The sequence below is a fragment of the Amblyomma mixtum genome, chromosome 2, assembly GCF_055824585.1.
Source record: "Amblyomma mixtum isolate Tamu chromosome 2, ASM5582458v1, whole genome shotgun sequence".
Classification (NCBI taxonomy): domain Eukaryota; kingdom Metazoa; phylum Arthropoda; class Arachnida; order Ixodida; family Ixodidae; genus Amblyomma; species Amblyomma mixtum.
This window is the reverse complement of record NC_143013.1, coordinates 69141327-69162093: the sequence shown is the minus strand read 5'-3', so window position 1 is coordinate 69162093 and position 20767 is coordinate 69141327. Positions and strand designations below refer to the sequence as shown.

Genomic DNA, 20767 nt, shown 5'->3' with positions numbered 1-20767 from the left:
TTACAAAGTTCAAAAAGAGGCGTGGTATTTGTGCGCACTTCCTTTTATACCTTAAGATCGCCTTCTGGTGATGGCTCTCACCGGTCGATGGCATCGTCAAACTTGCTTATGCAGCTTTCTCCATCCTCCTTTTCCCGTGCAGCTTGCCATATATATATATATATATATATATATATATATATATATATATATATATATATATATATATATATATATTCATTCATTCATTCATTCATTTGTCGATTGATTGATTCATTTTATTTGTGTTTACAGCTTCTCAACTAGTGTCACGTCTCTTAAAAACCACCTTGGCTGGGGATCTTTAGCTAACCGTAGGAAACATTTCAGATTACAAATCATGCATCGCATCTATTTTGGAAAGCTGAGCATTGACAATGACCGGTATCTGCTTCAACCTCATTTTTTTTCTAGACGAGTTGATCATCAGTGGAAGATCCGAGAGATTAAGTGTCGCACAGATGTTTATAAAACCTCGTTCTTTCCATGGACGATCAATGAGTGGAACAGGCTACCAGCCGGCGTCACTGAGTGCTGCACGGAAGGTCAATTCCGCGCATTTTTATCTGATGTGTGACGTGGCGCGCAGTTGTCTTGCGCGTGTCTTTTTCATTTCATTAGTGTTATTTTATTTCTGGAGCGTGGTTGTCTTCCTTCAGTGCATGTTTTTTCTCATCTATTAGTTGTGTGATTATATTTCTGTTATTACGTGTATCTTTCGGCCAAATGAGCAGACGTTATTGTGTTTCCCCCCCTGCAATAATGCCCTTGGGCGCTGCAGGTATCTGTAATAAATAATAAATAAATAAATTTATTCATTCATGGATTGATTGATTGATTGATTGATTGATTGATTGATTGATTGATTGATTGATTGATTGATTGATTGATTGATTGATTGATTGATTGATTGATTGATTGATTGATTGATTGATTGATTGATTGATTGATTGATTGATTAAAAAGTGATCTCTCTCAAATGAAACCTCTTTTTATTGTGTTTCCAATATTTAGTCCCCTTTTTGCATCACTGCTGTACAATGTCCAGCGATCGTTAGCTCTGATTGCCTGCAGGCTGCTGTTCCGTTTCAAGACGTCTTCCCACAAAGCGCTGTTCAGTTTCGCACCCAGAATGAGTCTGCTACAGCTGCTTCTCTTTCTTACTAATTACGCCACTCTCCGCTTCTTTATTTACAGATCATTGCATTATTTGGCCGAAAAATTTGCCCATGAAAGTCTACCGCATGAAAATGAATGTTGGGAATACGAGCAGCGCAGAAGGGAAGCCAGAGTAACGAAGTTCCCAGCTCCATTTCTGCTTCTCCAATTCAGTAAACTGCGCGCTTTTTATTACCTTCAGGATGAAGAACGTAGGTATTCAGTTCGCTCATTGGAATACATTTTTTTGCTACTATATGGTGCGCTTCCGAAGTGTTCCTAAGTGAAGCTTCCACATCTTGTATTCTTGGTGCACATAACCTTTACGGTTGGGCTTATTCACTTCAGGTTTTCACCGCAGACTTGTTTGTCGTATAATGAAACACCTTCGCCACATATCCTTTCGTGAACCCAGAGGCAGTGTTCCGGAATCGTGTCTCCCACTATTTCAGGCACCCAGAGCGTGCATTCTGAAACGGAGCAAGGAACGAAACGAGTGATGAAGAGGAATCATGTATATTTTTAAGCACTTGTCTCATTCAGACACCTTTTATAATCCTCACTTTCTTTTTGCCGTTGTTTATTTTCCCTTTTCCGTGCTGAATAAAAATTCAATCACGAGGGACATGCATGGCAGATAGCCAATGAAGGATACTTTATCCGTATAGGCTTTGCTCGTATTGGGGCAGGAATTAAGGGCAGGAAACCTTTTATTTTTTGAAATAACTGTTCATTAATAAGGCCCAGTTAAAGGGGTTACATGGCTGCGTACGGTCCAGCGCCCATCTTGCGTCTGCTTCTTCGTCTCTCCCCCCCCCCCCCCCCCCCCCCCTCCCTTGGGGTTGCTGGTCACCCCGTCGCCCAGGGGGTTCGGACGACTGTGTTTACCGCGCATCGGGAGATTCGCTAAACAGCCGTAACTATTTGAACACAGTTTCTCACGTTTAATCTTGGAACATCTGTATTTAAGACTGTCTCGACAGCTAACACACAGCAGTACCTGATGTTAACTATCCCTAAAATCACGCTGTTATCTTTTTCTTAAAAACCTTCTCGATAAGCTCTTTTGCTGCCTTCCTACCAGATACTAAGCATGGTTAATGGAAAATCTATTGGAAGTATTCGGTACCATAGAACTAATATCTCATATTTCAATGCATACGGAGGTGTCTGCTGCGTACAGTGGTTTTCCATACATTTCTTCACTGCACAAGGACCGTGTAAATTAAAGGTGCCAACAACTTCTCCTTAAACCCTCTAAATCCTGCTGACAGCTAGCTTTCGTGTCTTTATCACGTTGTATATAACCTGCAATTGAGTACCAGTTAAAGTTTTGAGCCTTTGAAAATTTCTAAATTTCTCTAATTCTTTTTCAGATTGAGGAGAGCTTTCTATAAGTTTGCTTCCACTAGTTACACCGGTAACTTGTTGCAATTTTCTCATGAGCGGAAGACACAGAGCGTTTCTTCTTTCCCTCTAATTTAGATGGGTTTCGCCAAAGCAAAATCTTCAGAATACTGTCTCACAGATTTCGTTACTGTATACGTGATGCGTTCCGCGTTGAGCGTGTATTCAACCTGCCTCAGTAGATAACCATTTGAACCGAGGCTGTCCTGAGAAGTCAGTAACTATCTTATCTGCTGTTCGCTTCCTCTTTCCTTATCTCTGAAGCTATAAAGCTGGCGTATTTTACTGCATAAAGTCCTGAACATAGCGAAAAATTTACTCCAAAAACAATGTGATGGGCTGGCTCCTTTACGCTCGACTTTGTAGAAACTGTCGCCTAGTTATGCAGCTCCAATGACTCGGTTTTCAAAAGTTTAAAGCCACTAGGCCTTTTGTATCGAGCTGCCTTATGTACGCTTGGAACTTATAACCGCATCTTCAATTCATAGTCATAACGACGACTAGGAAAGTTATACTAACCTCAATCTAAATTCAGAAGTTACTACTTCAACTCCTTACATCAAAAGTTGTCTTCGTGGCTTACTTGATGCTCCCGCACTGCCTAGTTTAAAAACAACTTCATTTGGCGGTGAAGTAACAAAATTGTCCTTTTTGGGTCCGCCACAGTACACAACGCCTACATAGCAATAGTGGGCTTTTGTGCTCCTTACAGCAGAACTCTGAATGTCTTCTCGCAGCACAGCGCGCCCCCTTTGTCTCGTGAGAATACGCGTTTTCATCGGTCTGATTGGCTACAAAGTACCCTGGGATACTTCATACTCCACAGGTACTCATTTCTTGAAAATGTGTGTGGTTCACTCTTCAGTTTCTCCAACTATGAAAACAGGCAAAAAAAAAGCCGTGTTCTTAATGGTGGTGAAACCTGAGTTTAAGGAAAAATACACCCAAAGTTGTTCTTACGATATCCGAAATAGTGCAGTTCCATGATGCCACACTCCTGATCGGTGTACAGGTAGCGGACGGTGTCGGGGTGATCAACGTCTGCAGAGTAAGAAAGATGTAATTATTTTCATTGTTAAAAAGAATGCTCTTAGCTTCCAGACTTCCGGGGACCGGTTTGCCCAGTCTAATAGAGCAAAGGATACGGAAGATTTTCGGGTAACGAAGCAATGACTCTGAACTGCGAAACAGGAGAAGCTACTGTCAGTAATTTTCACTTCTTTAGATACTTGCTTAGTGGCATACGTTAGTAACAGCACCACGACTAAGGGCAGCCAGAGTGAGGTCACTAAGATAGGATCACCTGTCTTACCCGAGTTTACAACTAGGCGAGCCGAACCATCGGAGAGCCCCGGAGTGTAGTACAACGTGGCGTTTGTTCTGCAAATGGAAAGGAGAGCAAGAACAAGGCGGGAAGATGTTAAATAAAAGCGTTGTTTCTCTTAACAACCTATTTATGGCATGTTTTCATCTGCACATGAATCGAAAATAAGAAAAAGGTGCAAACCTTCCAAAAAGAGATAGAAAGTATCGATCTCATTCACAATTATAATTGACTGTGGGCATGTAGTGCTATCTACACATACTCTTTGATGTCCGGAAACCATCCACTTGAGCACGTTTCATCGGCCTTGAGAACCAAAATTAAACAGAGATAACGAAAAGGGTTACTGCTTGTCGACAGCTTCTCTTGTTAAACGAAGACTGGCACTTTGTGGACTGAAATAGAGTTCACAGGCTTTGGTCCATCCGTGATCAACATAATAAAAAATATGGTAAATATATCACAAGACAGTGATGCAAATAGTGGATGCAGCTTTGGCCCTCATAGCCCTCATAGCCTGCGGTCCCTCATAGCCTGAGTTGCTTTGGGACGTTAAACCTCAATAAACCAAACCAGCTTTGGCTAAGGGTCACGTTTGCGCGCTTTCTGTAAGAAATTGTTTACTCTAGCTACAAAGCGCATTTCACATTAGACTGTGAGCATTTTTCGAAAATAGGCTTCTAAGTTAGAAAAGTACTTTGTTCTCCATAGTATGGTCCACAGTGCAGTGCATCAGGATGCAACTAAGACGTGCTAACTATAGGGCTGGTTAACTGATATTCAAGAGCAAACATTTTAACTGTTGCTGTTGGGCTCCTTGTTTACTCAGATTCTTGCAGGCCTGCGTCAGTAATATTCAAATGAGTTTTTAGAATACAGAAAACTCATTCTCGCCGCTGGTAGCTTTTCTGGTATCTGGTAAATGTTATCTGGTAGCTTTTTGGTTGAGTGGAAACAAAACGATTTCGAATGCTATTTTGCTCACGGCGCGATTGGCCTGCCGTCGAGCGTTACAGCGTTGGAGCTTTGGAGCTTCAAGTCGGTGGCGTAAGCCCTGCTGGCGAAATATCTGCTCTGCTAAAGGTCGCTGCTCACAGCTGGCCCTCCGGTCTGCTGCTGCAGATGCGGCAGAAGGCGAGGAGACCGGTGCAGAGTTGGCTCAGCCTCTTTGCAAGCCCGGATGTGAACGCCCTGTAGAAGGCGGCCACGAGCGCCGCCTCGTGGCGTTAGATCTCGTCCGCGGCACGTTTGCGCACGAGATTTTGTTGTTGTTGTTGTTGTTGTTGTTGTTGTTGTTGTTGTTGTTGTTGTTGTTGTTGTTGTTGTTGTTGTTGTTGTTGTTGTTGTTGTTGTTGTTGTTGTTGTTGTTGTTGTTGTTGTTGTTGTTGTTGTTGTTGTTGTTGTTGTTGTTGTTGTTGTTACTGTTGTTGTTATTGTTGTTACTGCTGTTACTGTTATTGTTGTTACTGTTACTGTTATTGTTGTTACTGTTGTTGTTGTTATTGTTGTTACTTTTGTTGTTTTTATTGTCGTTACTGTTATTTTTGTTATATTTGTTGTTGTTATTGTTGTTACTGTTGTTGGTGTTTTATACCCGCTGCTTCGTCTTGTCTCGCGTAATTTAGTTTATCTAATCAGCTTCTGCACTCCATGTCTTTTCTTTATCTGTTTTCCGCATCAACTTTTTTTTTCATTATGACCAGTGACCATCTTTAAAACACCTAAATCGCCAATTCCTTTTCAGGTATCTAGGAATACCAGGTAGAACAATTAACAGCAACCTTACGGCAGTGGCCGAGTTTCCGTGTGCAATTTAAAAGGAAAGTTTCGGTTGCTGGTGGCGCCTAGATTTTTTTTACTCTCTTCGGAACATTTCCAGTTAAGAAGGTTTCAGAGAGAACGGGATTATTTCAACGAAGGGGTTCGCACTGGCTTGCAAACAACCTGAGACAATAGACCACGTTTTTCAGCATTGCTTCGTGGAAGAGGGCTCATTTTTGGGATTTTTTGCGAAGAACAATCTAGTTACGCCTAGACAAGTATGGGATCCGGTACCTATCCACAGAAAACGAGGACGGTGTACCTTTCGATTTGTTAACGCTAAAGGGCCTACACAGTAGTTGGCGCTCCCGAATGGCTGGTTATTACTGTGACCCAGATGCACCTGGCGCATGTTTTTCGGGAAAGCATGCGCTGGTTTTTTTATGTACAATATTAGCTGATCATGTTCCTGAATGGCTCTCAAGTAATAACCTTTGTTCACGCTAAACGAATTTTAATATCTAGAAGCAAGCCATGCTGGTTAATTAAATTATCGGCGTACGTTCTTCTTTCCGTGCAAACCCAATTTTGGTGTCTTGTCAGGCAGGTGAAAATCTAACAATAAAGCAATGTTGTGGCCGAGTCGTTAGGACGTCAGCCTATCGTCCAGGAGGCGTGGATTCGAATCCAGCCTGGCGCTAATTTTCTTTACTGCGTTTTATTTTTGGAAGTTCTGCGCCGGTGTGGTCGGATGGAAAACAGGCAGAAAAAGCTCTTTTCAGTCAAGGCAATTGAAAATATAATTGTATGCATCCTTCTTTAAAAACAACCACGTGCCGACAAAGTAATGGGCGTATAAGCGCTGTACAGGAACGTGGAAGAGAGCAGAGAATATTTTATTACCACCGCCTTTGACAGACTAATTCAGGTGGTGTGTATGCTACCGAAGGAATGAGACGGGTGCAGTGCACATGGACTGCCGCATTCAAGCTGTGCATCTTAATCGTGGCAGGAAATTTAAGGGAAAGAGTGAATAATAAATAAAAGGAAGAATAAGGAAGCACTCAAAAGAAAACATTCTACAGAGACATGTTTGATAGAGAAAGCGAGAAAAGAACTCCGATTGAATTAAGATAACACGACGTTTCGATGTCTGCTCTCTTTCTCGACCAGATGAGACTGCGGGTGAGTTACAGCTTGGCTTTGTCAAAACCTCGTATATTCAACCGCTGGGTTACTGAACGTAAGCTTTGGGTGTAGGAAGAGGGAAGTGCTCTGAGAGTAGGGGTAACATTCCCCCGCGCCTATTTAATGTGCCATGACTGAAGTAGGAGCCTCCTGCGCGGGTGCGGTTTGGTCTCTAGGGCAATGGCTCCGTCCAAGTCAATCCTTTGTTTACATTTCTAGTCGCATTCCATCCCTGCCTTTTGCAAATGGAATGCATACGCATTCTGCCAATGGGGTGTGCTTGTGTCAATGATAGAATAGTTTTTCCAGCGGTCTTTTTGGTTTTGAGTATTATGTAGAAAGAAGAAGTTTGGGTATCTGTTGCTCTGGAGGTCTAAGATGACTGTGCTCTTTTAGTTCCTCTTTCTGTTACGTCATATGTTACGACAGATGCGCTGTGGGGAGTGGACATCGAGGACATCAAGAGAAGGGAACTTGGCAACTTTTGTCCCCAGCCAAAGTTGTTCCTAAGTTACGTAGACGATTGCTTCTGCTTGATAAAAATTCTGAATATGAAAACCTCCAGTTCCATTCAAATTCCACCGGACAAGACATGGATGTGAACAGCAGGGCACCTTTCCTTTTCTTGATGTTCTAGTCACAAGGCACGAAAAAGGCTCGCGGTCTTCTGTATACAGAAAACCAACCCCAAGGCGACTCAGGCTGTGAGGGACGCCGTAGTGAAGGGCTCCGGAAATTTCGACTACCTGGGGTTCTTTGACGTGCACTGACATCGCACAGTACACGGGCCTCTAGCATTTCGCCTCCATCGAAATTCAGCCGCCGCGGCCGGGATCGAACCCGCGTCTTTCGGGCCAGCAGCCCAGCGCCGTAGCCACTGAGCCACCGCGGCGGGTCGAAAGAATGAAGCAGCACAAAGCTGTCAGACAAATGAACAGGGATGGGAGCGCGGTAGCCAGCACTGCGAGGAAGGAGACCACAGGAATGACTGACGGAACCATTGCGTTGGAGTCTGATCCACAACAGCGCAGGAGGCTCCTACTTGAGTCAATAGATGCGGTGTAACGGAGTCATTCAACAGATGCGGAGTGGCGTTAACCGCTCCTCGGTGCACTTCCTGCTTCCTATATTCCTTTTATGCTATCAGTGGCCGAGCGGTTGCCTATACGTGGGTTTAAAAAAGCCAAGAAGCAACTAGACCGCGGCCACACCTAATGAATGAACTGAGTAAGCTCCGAAACGGCGGGTTAACTTAATTTAGTAAGCATTCGTTTATCGCCTAAATTAAAGAACGATTGGATAAGAGGAGATGTAGTCACTCTATGGGCACTATACACAAGAAAGAACAGGCGTAGGAAGGCCTTCTTGATTAAGCACTCTTCGTTGCTCAAACAGGCCCTCCTTCCCCACAACCGATGTCAGTGAACGCTGAAGAGAAACTTAAGTTGGTTCCCAATTTATCCTCTATATTCAAGCGCGAAATAACGACAAACCGTTCGACAGATGAGCATACTACTGCTTGCGTGGCGGAATATCAACGATACCGTAAGTATAGCACGCATGCAGCACGTTATGAACTCTGCTGTTGTCCAGTTTTAATGCATTTTAAGCAGCGTCGATTGGCGTTCGCAGGTACTTGTTCGCAAGTACGCGTAAGACCAGCTCCACTTCTTTTCAGTCTCCTTTTTCATTGCCTGTATTCTTTCGAAAGCGGCAGGAGCGTCTCCATTGTTTGGTTTAGTGAACTGAATAGGCGCTTTTCCCTTCCTTCGCCGTTTTCAACGCAAAGCGCTGGCTACAGTCACGTGGCACGAACCATTTCTTCCTTCGGGAGTTGAACGCGGCTCATACCCCTTTGACCAACTTATCAGCAGAAAACATCACGCTACTCCACGGAGAGCGTGTGGCACCAGAATATGCTCACCTCGGCTCTCCTCCTGCATTTAAAGACCACACATACGTCGCTGAAGGGCCCTCCAAGTCGAGGTCAGTACGCCGTGCTGTCAGGCATTTGAACATGGGGTCGGGGTTGACGTCCCTAACGGCCACGCCATACTCAACGTTTTCGAAAACCTGCGAAGGCAGAGAGATGGCCAGAAATAAGCAAACTCCGGAAGGGTAATTAATCTGGACTGATGTCCAGCTAGCCACATTGTTGTGGCGAGAAGGGGATAAAGCAAATATTGTAAACTGACTGTAGGATACCTGTACGTTATCGCATACTTCCTTCAGTTCGGTTCACTTCACCCTAAAACAGCCTCGTCACTAGATGTCTAGACACATTTATGCGACCTAAGATTTATTTCTTCTGACTATTACAACTCGCTGGCACGTCGAACTAGAAGTTTGGGGTAAAAGCTGTCATACCGCACTTCACAATAATATAACACGCCCTGAAGCACGTTTTTGTCCATCACAAGAAAGACTTGGTAATCGTCAGGCGGAAATGTGCGGATAGCAGCTCTTGCATTTCAAGGGACAAAAGGCAAGCGTAAACTAGAAATTCCGAGCTTACATTTTGTTTGCTGATCACCTCGCAATATTTGTTCGTTTCCTTCCGCAACCTGTGCATTCAGGAACATCGCACCGTCTAAACAAAACTACACCCCCAAACATCGTGGTTCATTTATGCTCTTGTCACGCCGGTATCATGAGCGGAGGCGCTGGTACAGATGCGAGCGCTCACGTGTCATCCCAGATTATTCCTGACAGCATAATTCCTGCGGTAATGCCAAGCGAGATGTTACTTTTACGGTGTGTTCCTGGGCGAAACTGCCCGCATGTAACCATGTAACTTGGCGCTTACGCACAAGGACGCGTATTTGACTAGCTGAATGTGCTACCGCACCAAGCTTGTCATTAGTACAAGTATCAGCTGCCCATGATTACAACTGCAATATTTAAAGAAAAATACTTTTCGCCATTACTTCCAGGTATTCAGATGAAGCATGGTGGTCATGTTCTGCACCAGGTTGGGTGACTGCTATTTTGTTCTTATGATTACGACTGCTTGGTTTTACTGACAGAAGCGCAGCTTGACCGGAAGGAGCAATAGCCAACTTGTTTTTGGTCTGCGTGACTAGGGTTGGGGAGGGTTTGAATGCCCATTTTTTTCATGCATCATTTCACCGAAAATGAGCCCGTTCATTGGAAGTCCGGTGAGTGTCCGGCTAATCAAAACCCGACACATCGCGCAAGGGACCGAGAGAGGGGAGCCTCTGTTTCGCCACCCCGTCCATGTACCTCTTTCATGTCGATGAGTTCAGGCTGCAGCTCGTCACTGTGCATTGGTCACCCAAAGAATCGTTAATCTTAGCGACCTGAAGTGTCTATAGTTTCGCGTGTAGTCCAGCTACAGGATCGGCCCGCCTCTCCCAAGAATAGAGAAAGCGAGGCGGATGTTTATACCACTAGGGCACCGCTACAGTTTGTATCGGCGCCCCTGATGAGGTGCAGAAAGCCCCAAGAGGCACTAGCGGCTTCTGTTAGTGCGAGGGCACTCTCCCGAATTCTTTTCTTCAAAACATCGTTTTTCATTTCTTGCATGGACGATGGGGACTTAGGGACCCACGGTTTTTGCTTCTGGCCTTTGCAATGAAAAATTACATACAACAAAATCGCGTATCATCATCAGCAGCAGTCTAGCTATGCCCACCGCAGGACAAAGCCCTACTCCATGTCATTTCAACTTACCTGGTCCTATGCCAGCTGCGGCCACCTTACCCCCGTAAAGTTCCTAATCCCACCCGCCCACCTCACTTTCAAGCGCTTCCTCCTGCGCTTGCTTCTCTTGGGATTCTGTCCGTTAATCTTAACAGCCTTCGGTTGCCCTGCCTTCGCATGACATGCCTTGCCATTGCCCGTTTCTTCTACTTGATTTCGAATAGGGTTTCATAAACTCATGTTAGTTGCCTGACCCACTATTCTGTCTTCCTCTCTCTTAACGTTACGTTAAGTCCCTTCCCTTAACGTTAACGTTACGCCTATCATTTTTCTTTCTATATTTCACTGTGTTGTCCTCAATATAAATACAACTCGCTTCACTAGCCGCCAAGTTTCTGCACCTCCGGTAAGTAACGGTAAGATACAACTGTTATATACTTTTCTTCAGCGAGGCTCCTAAAATGCCATTCATGATCTGAGAGTACCTGCCAGATGCTCTCCCCCTCATTATTATCCAGCTAGTTATTTCATTCTTGTGTTTCGAATCTACGGTCACTACCTACCCCAAGTAGCTGCATCCCTTACAGCTTCTAATGCTTCGCTACCCATCGTAAACTGCTACTCCTTTTTCCCTACTTTGCTTCTCTTGGTCATGCACAGACCATGTTGTCCATTTCGTCCCCTGAGTTACTTAGTAAGGCAATGTAATCAGCAAATCGCTGATTACTAATTCTCCATTACATCTTATCCTCAACTCTTCTCAATCTAAATTTCAGAATACTCTCTATAAACACATTGTTAAAAGCACTGGATATATCGTGCCTACCTGCCTAACACCCTCCTTTTGTTGAGTTTTATTACTTTCTGTATATAGAATACTGTGATGGCTTTGCAGCCTCTATGGACATTTCGTTGTGCTTTTACATATGCCTCTTCTACCAACTGCGTAGTGCCTGCATGACTGCTCAGGTTTTGAGTGAGTCATATGCTATCTCGTGACCTGTAAACGTTATCAAGAGGGGTCCTTTATATTTTTCGCGTTTTCTGATCACCTATCATTAACTGAGAGTGTGAATATTGTCTATTGTCGAGTGTCGAGTGTCACTTACGAAAGCCAGTATGGCCCTTTGGTTGGATTGATGTCTAAGGTTTCTGCAATTCTATTAGCAATTGCAATGGTAAAGAGCTTATAGGAAATCCCTATAACGTTCCACTGATTCCAAGTGCTGACAGAGCCTTTTCCTGATTCTGCAAGTAAAACTTCGCGATGAACGCAGTAACCATTAGCAATAGAAAAAACGCCTTATAAGCGCTTGCGCTGCTTTTTATGCACTGCCTATGCTATGAGTTCAATTAAGTCAAGCGAGCAGCATTCATGCGAAGTATCATAATGACTTCAGGATAGTTAATGCACAACAGGCCGATGAAGCTGGCCCGCACAGTCCAGGGATAAGACGTCATTGCCAGTAGTCACCTTTCAAGCTTCGATAGTGGGTTTTATAGAGCAGCCTGCTACCTACCGGTTTTGCAGTGAGTGCATTCTTTCACTTTCCCTGGTGCTAGGCTTTTTCAGGGGTTAACTGCTTCGAAAAAAGGCTGTGTGAACGCACCTTGTGCAGGCTACAAACCTTACAACGTGGCACCCTTCGATCAAGGTCATATTTCGCTATTAAAATCGTCGTCGTTCTTATCGTCATCTTCAGGAGTTGGCCTAACAACTGGGCTTCAGAGCTAGACGCTATGCTTCAGAATTCTGCATTGTCACTTGATGGCTGCGGCTTTCTGCAACGCCCACTTCCGGTTAAGCTCGGCATGTTTCAGAGTGCCGTGTTTATCGCCCTTCCTCTAGGCCTTAATTTTTTGTGTTCCGCACAACACTCAGTCGGCGCTTGAAATTCAGCGGGCAGGACAGTAGCGCCACACAATTTTTGTGGTCGATTTAAAAAGTGCTTTTAGGCAGCCTTGGAAATTCGTGATTCAGTCAGTATCCTTCAAATGTCGGGTTTCTTCCCGCGCAACATTTCTATAGCTGTTCCAAGGAGTTTTCAAGGGTGGAACTTTACTTGAAGGAAAAGAAAGTAGTTCCTAGCCGGCGACAGCATTCAGTGAGGTAAACATCGCCGCTAAGAGAAAAAACTAAGCGAGAACAACCAAGAGACGTTAAATGCCATTGAAGCAGATATAAAGTTTGAGACGCTGGCCGTTCCGAAAATTTTCTGCACATATCGTCGATTCAAAAAGTTTCATCAAGATTTGTGCTTTCCGATTTCACGAAACATCTGAAGTAGATCTGTGCTGAATGATGCCAAGAACAACCTATCAATTTCAATGGGGGAAAATCTGTATTTGCTTCTTCCACCACTGATACAACTGACGTTGTGGGCCCAGGCAGAACAAGTCTCGGGCGCAAGCATTAATTTTTGAAGCGGCGGTGGCCCAATGATCGCAGCATCCACCTTGAATCCCAGATGTGCATGGTTCCCTTTCTCTAAGCCACTGGACACCAACTCGATTTTAATGCGCACAAGTTTTCCGCGTGCATGGTACTTTTCGTTCAAATGCTTGCGAAAATTAATGTTTCGCCTCATTTTGAGAGGAGCAAACACGTCAACCATGGTGCTCTTTGACTAAACTGCGCATTTACTTAAAATCATGTAATTGAACATGTAGAAAAACCTAAATTGGCAGAACAACATTGTTTTGTGCGTGAAGAAGATTCGCCAACGAATCTGAAGCCATTCAGAAGCTTTCACAATATAATTCTGGTGGCTTTCATCATAAAAAACGGCTGTTCCTCTGGAGGAAAAAAGGAGAGCTGCTTCGAACCGCTGCGCAGCAGCATGCCCACCCAGTTTTTTCGGCAAGCTGCAGGAAGAACTGCTAAGAACATGATTGAGGAAGATTCTGTTTTCACCATTCTTTAGAAAGGGCGCTCGTACGCAACAAGATCGACATTTGAGTGTTGGCATCTGCTTCAGTCAAGCAATAACTGATTCAGATTGAAGTCCTAGTCTAGTCCTATCTAATTATGCACATCATTTCTCAAAAGTTTGGAATCCAGAGGCTTGCTTCTAAGCCGTGCTTCTGAGGCCTCCTCCAGCATTCGTGGAAATCCTATCCATTAAAAGGAACAGTAAAATAAAGCTGATTACTTTCAGGTGATGTTGATCACTAAAGATGCATTCTAGCCACACGGCCTGAATAAAAAGTAAACCATTTGGCTACTAAAGCTTTACAAATACGGTACCTACTTTTGCCCAATACGATTGCATGAGCAGTGCAAAATTCCCAAGCCATGACGCTATTCACGCTGAGGAGAAGAGCCAGCAGAATTCGAAATTTTGTTCAGGGAGTGTATGAGAGCTGCCTGACAAGAACATAAAACTGCATATAATGTCATGGCGAACGTTTCAATAGAGCATATTCAAAAGAAAGCTTTAAAACTTCGTCACCTCTCTGTACCTCATAACTTTAGCACTAGCCGCCGCGGTGGCTCAGTGGTTAAGGTGCTCGACTAATGCACGGATGCCGCAGGTTCAATCCTGGCCATAGCCATCGCATTTCGATGAAGGCGAAACGCTAGAGGCCCGTGTACTGCGCGATGTCAGTGCGCGTTAAAGAAACCCCAGGTGCTTAAATTATCCGAAGCCCACCACTCAGGCCACCCTATAGCTTGGGTCACTTTCGGACGTTAAACCTCGTTAAACGAAACCAAACTCTCCCTCCGTAGTTCGTAATTTTTTCCGCGTGTTCTACGACATAGCGTGTAGCATGAGTGCTGAGATGTTCCCGTCATTTATCTGCACCGCGGTTTTGCAAAAACATTATTCAGAAGATATGGAAATGGCTTTTTCTGCTTTTCTTTATTTCCTTTACGATATTATAAGCAATAATGCTGCTGTTACAGAAAAGAGGAAATTAATTGGAGCTATTGTACAGAGAATAATACGGCAAGTTGAACATCCAAAAGTGTGTAACATGCCTTTGGAGTACAATGGATCGGGAGATTTTTAATTAAAAGAGGAAAGTCATAATTCGCGAGAAAGATCAAGAAGCAGAAGCAGCGGACATGCGCACTGTCGTATCAAATACACTAGAAAGAAGACTCGCCATTCGTTCTTACAATAAAGCCAACGTGTTACAACAAAAGGCGCAGAAAGACTGGACGCTCACTGTCGATCATTGGAGCCATAATATCAAAATTTCTTGAAGTATTTTTCTCACAAAATCACTAAAGTTTCGAGAACAGCTAAAGGCAGATGTAGTTTATAACCTCGTAAAGCAGGCTGCTGCGTACTTGTGCGCCTGAAAGGAAAAAAAAATGAGAACCTGAATGCATCGGGTATGTGCCATTCAGCCTGAGGACATCATCAATGCATCGTATCCCGCTAAAGAGACTCTGATGCACTTGTGGTTTAAGCTCCTAGAGCAACTATTAGGCAGCTTGGTATATTCGTTTCTGCCGATTGAATTCGCGATGGTGAACTTGAAAGAGATATATCATAAAAGGCGGAATGCAAGGGTTGGAAGTATTCTTGCTAAGTAAAATGGAGGAAGAGCTCCAAGAAGCTGCCCGATTCCCATCATGAAAGAATTTTACCACGGCCCAACCACAACAGCCGCCCGTAGAGAAATGCGTGGCTGCCTTCTCCTTGTGTTAGGCTCCCATAGTGCAGCCTCAGGAAGATGGGAGCCGAGCCAGTGCTGCATTTTTAACATTCCGTGCGAAAGTTGCTAACAAGCATTCGCTCGCATTGCATGGTTGGGGCTGAAGTGATAAAGCCTTGAATTCCCGCAGTAACAAAAAAAAGACAGAAAAGCGTAATGCAATACTACGTTAAGTGAACTAAAAAAGAGAGCATACAATACCCGTGCTCTTTTCATACCTCGAAGGCATCCGGAAGTCCTTCATCGAGTACTTCCGGCCATGTGTACTGCATCTGAGCAGCGAATACGAAAGGCTGGAAGCTGCACAGAACCAGGAAGGCAAGACGCTGCAGTGAAGACATAGTCACCGATGAGAGGTTTCTGCGGGATGAGAACTTGATAGTTTTCACCAGGAGCCCTTCCCTGCAACAAACACGGGTATCCGAATCCCGTGCTCTCCTCAGGATAACGACCAGGAAGCCGGGCTCACACCCGAGAGCTCAATGAAGACAGAAAATTTTGCAGCACTATACGGAATGCAGAGCCCATCGCACCCATAGATTGTTGTAGTAAAGCCGCACAGTAATTTATTGTCGCAGGATTTATGTTCTTGTTTAAATATTGTTTTTGCTAGAAATCCTTCAATCATAGGGTATGAAGCGGTTGACCTGTAGCAGACAGGTTAGCTGGAATTCCTTGAAAAAATAATAAATAGAAGCTGAAAGCGACGCACCTGCGGCCCTCACGCAACTCGGTCTGTATTTGCGGTGCCCTGCGTTGTAGTACGTATCAGTCTGAATGTTCTTGGATCGAATTGTTCACTACGTTGCCCTGTAAAACATGGCTGAGAACGAGATAAAAAGGTAATTTTTTGCCACAGCATAGCTTCGCGCAAATGTCAAAGCATAAAAGTATGTGGAGCGGTTAATGACTTATATTCTTTTTTATTCTTTTGACTTTTATTCTTTTTATTCTTTATTCGAAGAGAATGTCGCATACCTAGTGCCGGTTTAAACAGAAAAATGGATGCCTCCTCTGCAGTTCTCGTTCCAGTCCGCAGTTATCATTGGTCTAGGGAGGACGCAAAAGAAATAATAGCGGTAAAGAGCACAACGATCAGAGAGTCAAGTAACAAGCGGAAGGCCGCCCCACATTAGCACTGTTTACTGCCTTTCGTGCCCGGTTTTTCTTTCTTCCATTAATGAGAAATACCACAGTTTTACGTTCTACGTAAGCACGGGAAATTCATGTGGTGCCTCGGGTGTCATGCACTGGCATGACATGTGTCACTAGTCTACGACAACAGCAAACGAAGATTACTTCGAGCTGCGGAGTTCGAGCAGGCTGCGGCGTCCAGGTTATGTCTATGTAAGGCCCAACCTACCGATATATTGGCATTTTATTCGCTCCAAATTATTTACGTAATCTGCGCCTCTACGCACGCAAGTCTTTGTTCCAGTTTCATTACCATGACTATGCTGTGCATGAATTTATCAGGTTCTTGATAGCTTTTCAGTATGATGTGCCCCATCTCTGTATTCCCTGCAAAGAAGCAGTGCGCTAGAAATACATACATCAGCCAAAATGCACCGTACCTGAAACAGATGGCATATTTCACACATCGCACTGCTCGCGACGAGCAAATTAGTTAACCAGCTTACGACTTAAAACGTTTCACCGGTTTACTAGTGTGCGCCAACAGTGGTAATACTATGCCTCAAAAGAAATATTTTCACCTCAAAAGCCTATTTTTGAAAATTCCTGGAAGTGCTCGCTACACCCGGTATATTTACTTCAAACTTCGCTTGTTCTATTACACAGCGAGTCAGTGTAGCTGTATTAGCAGCGCGTGCAGAGCACTGCAAAAATAAAAAGACCAAAGGCCGAGATTGTCTGAAACACGACATGTGCTATTGTACAGATACATTTTAGTTTTAAATTTAATTAGCCCCACCGTTCCACTTGTTACTATTCTCTTTTTGCAGGACAAATGCAGTTCGCTGCGGTTTCTTATGTTCAATGCCTCACTGTACAGGCTCGACATGTTACAGACTACACGTGTCCATTTTTTGGCGTTCGGCCTTTTCTTCCTTTTCTTGGCACGTTCAGTTCCCGCTACTCCAACATTAATAGCTAATCTGATTCCTCCCCTCAAAGGGCAACTCTCGCCATTTCAATTCTCGCTGTCTGTAATTTGACTAACAGATTATCACGTAGTCGAGTGTTTAAACAAACCTCGTCCTGTTTTGTAGATCAATCACGGCACGATGGTCAGCGCCCCTCCTCCCATTTGCGAGCTTTTTTCTTGTGGTGGTTTAGAGGCACTCATTTTCATTTGCTTAGTTTTGCAGCGGGCCATAAAGCCGTCACCGAAGCTTTAAAATTAATAAATTTGCAATGTTGTAGTGGACGCGGTAAGGACGAACAAGCCTGTAGGAGATGAGAGGGGGCATCGCTTGCGTTTAACGGTGGTTAGCCTCGTTATACTCGAGACTGCGACGAATGACCAGTTCTCGGTTATTGCTAAGTTTAAAAGATTTACACCTTGAGAGGTATCGGCAGTGTTGGCGCCTTATTGTCAACAGGCAGGTGTCGCCTCAAGCTGTCTCCACTGCAAACCGCGTAAAGCATTTGTTGATTACATCAACAACGGGCATTTCGGCTGAGGGGCCGTCGCGTCAACTTAATTGTGCTTGCGCGGTGGAAATCGCAATGAGGCGAATGAACTGAGTTGCGCTTACGTTTCTCACTGTTAGTCATACACATCGGAGCAAGCTCTTCAGGTGTTCTTCAGTGAATGCTAGCTTATTTCTCTGAGCGTACCGCAGGTAAGGTTCAAGTTCTTGAACATTTCCTTTCAGCGTGGAGAGAAGACGCGCCTCGAAGCTCTCCACCTCAGTCTATAAAGCCTTTTTCTTCGTACGCTTGCATCCAACAAAGCGGTATGCTTATGGCAGAGCATCCGCCTCCCATTAAGGAGGTAATAAGTTTGATCGCCAGTAGGGAGCACCTCACTAATGCGACGCGGATGCTCTATTACACGGCCACCACTTAGGTTCTCACTGACCCGTGAACGCAACGCTTTGCTCCAAAACACTTTCTACGAACAATTCACCCCGCAAAAGCCGAAAACCAGTCCAGGGATGCCTTGTACCTATAGAAAAACCGGTGGTTACCAGTTGGCACTAGGGATAGAACGCATCGCCTTCCAAACGAGAAGCGGGTGCTCTACCATGAGGTTGCCGCGTCTGCACCCTATCTGCGTGATGTTTGTTGATTTGCGAACGCCCTTGGCACTGTTCAAAGAATGCTAAACAGATAAAAGTTCTAGATGTTTAGTATTGGATTCACACAAATTCTGCAAAAGAAGACACTCTAATCAAACAAAACTTTTTTGCCTCCTGGTAACCGATGTTTGGTGTATCATTGATTGCTTAGCAGTTGGTCTCATGATGCACTCTCCCCATCAAGAACACCCGGCATTGTTAATGTGTACTTAGATGAGCCCCCGTAACAGCGATCAAGCGAAGCCTGTTTCAAAGAAAGGACTCGATGTTCCACGCTACTTCAAATCGAGTCAGAAATATGGAGTACAAAGAGCATAAATGTGTGTTAAGAGCACTGAAGTTCCTCATAAAGTAAGAGAAAAAAACGCAGAATCCCTTCCCTCCTACAAGTCCGAAGAACGGGCAGTCTGGCAGCACAACTCCTTGTTTTGTTTACTTTAGTTTATTTTGTTGGGGTTTAACGTCCCGAAGCAACTCAGGCTATGAGGGACGCCGTAGTGAAGGGCTCCGGAAATTTCGACCACCTGGGGTTCCTTAACGTGCACTGACAAGCCGAACATTTCAAAAACAGCGCACGTGTTCTAGAAACGACGGCTTTCATTTGGCTTCTAATTGGCCTGTCATTCATGTTGTTACAGTGTTTTTTTCTGCATAGTGGCTGTAATGAGTTGTCAGTCTTTTAATTATGGCCTTCTCGGCCCTCTTCCTCTAATTTGGGGAGCAATCCTATTAGCACAAAGTTCGGGCTTTTTTTGCTGGCGAGCTTTGTTCGCACGTGCTATCCTATAATAACTATTCTAATACCTCGTCCTGAAGAGAGAGAGACAAAACTTTATTTACAGAGGAATTCGGGGCACGCCCCAGGGTCCCCGCACGACCCCACTGCACTCAAGTGTTTATGTTCCGAAGGTCCATAACACTGGCAGCACGGCCGGTGGCGATGGTCTGCACGGCCTGGTCCTCCGAGCGCAGCAGGGTCTCCCAGTCCTCCCAGGTCTTGAGGTTCTCTAGGTCCCGCGGGGGAGGGTCCGCCGGGCAGAGGGAAAGGATGTGGAGGGAAGAAGCGAAGGGTTCTGGGCATAGGGCGCAAGCAGGAGTGGGGAAGGAGGGATGATAGTGGGTTAGGGTAAGGGGCGAGGGGAGAGTATGTGTTTGTAATCTGCGCCAGAGTGTTGCGTGTCTGTTATCTAGGGAGGGGTGGGGCGGGGGGTAGAGCTGGCGAGAGGCGCTGTATGCCTGGGTCAGCTCACTGAATGAGTGCATGCGATCCTTCGTGAATCCCCGAGCCGAGGCCACCTGAGCCCGGTTTAAAGAACCTCGGGCTAAAAGGTTGGCGGCCTCGTTTCCGGGATTCCCGGAGTGCGCGGGCACCCATATCAGCTCCACATGGCGGGGCGGGGGTGCATCGGGCGAGTCCAGTATCCGAAAAGCAGCCACATGGACTCGGCCTCGAGCAAAATTTAGAATCGCAGTTTTAGAATCGCTTAAAATGTACCGGCCTTCCGTGCGGGTTATAGCAAGGGCAATGACGGCTTCCTCTGCAGCCTCTGGGGACGTGTCTGGAGGGAGAGGTAGTGTGAGGAGGGCGGATAAAGAGGAGTCCACCACAGCTGCTGTCGCTTCATCACCCGTGCAGGCAGCGTCCACCCACACGGCGTCCGGCTGGGGGCCGTACGCTCGATGGAGTGCCTTCGCACGGGCTCTGCGGCGCTGCTCATTGTGGGACGGGTGCATATTCCTCGGGAGCGGCCTGATGAGGAGCTCTCGGTGAAGGGATCGTGGGATGGCGAGGAGGGTTGGGTCGTTGGCCGGTATTTTGATTCCGAGGGTGTCCAGGATATACCGACCTGTGGAGGTTTGTGTGAGCCTGATGTATTGGGCCTGTCGGTGGGCCTACACCAGTTCCCCGATCGTATTGTGGAGGCCCAGGCCTAGTAATCTGTCTGTGGGTGTGTTGAGGGGAAGGTCGACAGCTGTAGAGAGAACTTTGGCCAACAGTGTGAGCCATAAAACCAGTGCCACTGTGTCTGGAGTTTTCACCATTTGTCTTTCAGATAGAGCAAACGAACGGAAAGGTGCATAACAGGCCCCCTGGGACAGTGAACACCTTAGTCGTGCTTTAAGTTACGAAACCGAAGAGCGGGAGCTTCGAAAGCAAAGGAAAGGCGCATAACTGGCCCCCTAGGACAGTGGGCACGTCACGCTCTAAGGCGGTAGTAACAGATGTGCGCCGCATGCGTTGGCATTGACAACGTTGTGGCAGAAACGCGGCACTGAAGCCATGCATAGGCCCTCGGTGGTGGTGGTGAAAACT

General features: G+C 45.3%; 1 protein-coding gene across 1 annotated transcript; it reads right to left on the bottom strand.

Moving 5' to 3' along the window:
- Nucleotides 1-1194: 1194 nt before the first annotated feature.
- On the bottom strand, nucleotides 1195-15625 carry LOC149359661 (uncharacterized). The gene is made up of 5 exons (XM_089571804.1): nucleotides 15406-15625; nucleotides 8781-8929; nucleotides 3896-3963; nucleotides 3544-3624; nucleotides 1195-1646 (listed from the first exon to the last, which is right to left on the bottom strand). Exons 1-5 carry the CDS (start codon nucleotides 15526-15528, stop codon nucleotides 1516-1518), a joined length of 552 nt encoding a protein of 183 aa, XP_089427930.1. The 5' UTR covers nucleotides 15529-15625; the 3' UTR covers nucleotides 1195-1515.
- Nucleotides 15626-20767: the final 5142 nt, after the last annotated feature.

Bases quoted from the DNA above. Each gene is read 5' to 3' on its own strand.
- LOC149359661 (XM_089571804.1), bottom strand. From the start codon at position 15,528: ATGTCTTCACTGCAGCGTCTTGCCTTCCTGGTTCTGTGCAGCTTCCAG. The intron at 8,930-15,405 runs GTATGAAAAGAG...CTGCCTTCGCAG, and splicing joins GACTTCCGGATGCCTTCGAG to GTTTTCGAAAACGTTGAGTA. The intron at 3,625-3,895 runs GTAAGACAGGTG...CTTACTCTGCAG, and splicing joins TCGCCTAGTTGTAAACTCGG to ACGTTGATCACCCCGACACC.